At 37.6% G+C, this 375-nt stretch overlaps 1 protein-coding gene across 1 annotated transcript in view; it reads right to left on the reverse strand.

The window, feature by feature from the left end:
* Window positions 1-375, reverse strand: part of LOC119594565 (cytochrome P450 2L1-like) — a gene marked incomplete at its 5' end in the record, with an annotated part of 9,019 nt that overhangs the window by 7,847 nt on the left and 797 nt on the right. The window contains 1 exon segment of the mRNA XM_037943599.1: window positions 26-125. Coding sequence (XP_037799527.1) covers window positions 26-125 — 100 coding nt within the window.

Genomic DNA, 375 nt, shown 5'->3' on the forward strand with positions numbered 1-375 from the left:
AAATAATAATAAAAAAAAAACTCACGAGATGATATCTCCGTGTTTCTTCCTGAGCTCCATGACCTGCTCACCGAGAGACACGTCGTCGGAGGGAAGGCAGCCAATCACAGGCCATCCCCACTTGCCTGTAGAAGGAGGAAGCGGAGAGGGTGAGACTATAAGCCATTTATTAGCATTACCATTATTTAATCTTATTTGTTTATTCAGTTGTAAAAAAAGAGACAATAATACAGTTGAGAAGTTGTTAGTGACCAGCTGTATGAAACATGTCCATATAACATCGTTGTCTTTCAGGTATAATCACTAAGCTTTCGAATATCAAATAAACATCCTCACAGAACTGTTATTATTAATCATCACCAATCTATCAAGTAT

This window comes from Penaeus monodon, chromosome 34 (genome assembly GCF_015228065.2).
Source record: "Penaeus monodon isolate SGIC_2016 chromosome 34, NSTDA_Pmon_1, whole genome shotgun sequence".
Lineage (NCBI taxonomy): Eukaryota > Metazoa > Arthropoda > Malacostraca > Decapoda > Penaeidae > Penaeus > Penaeus monodon.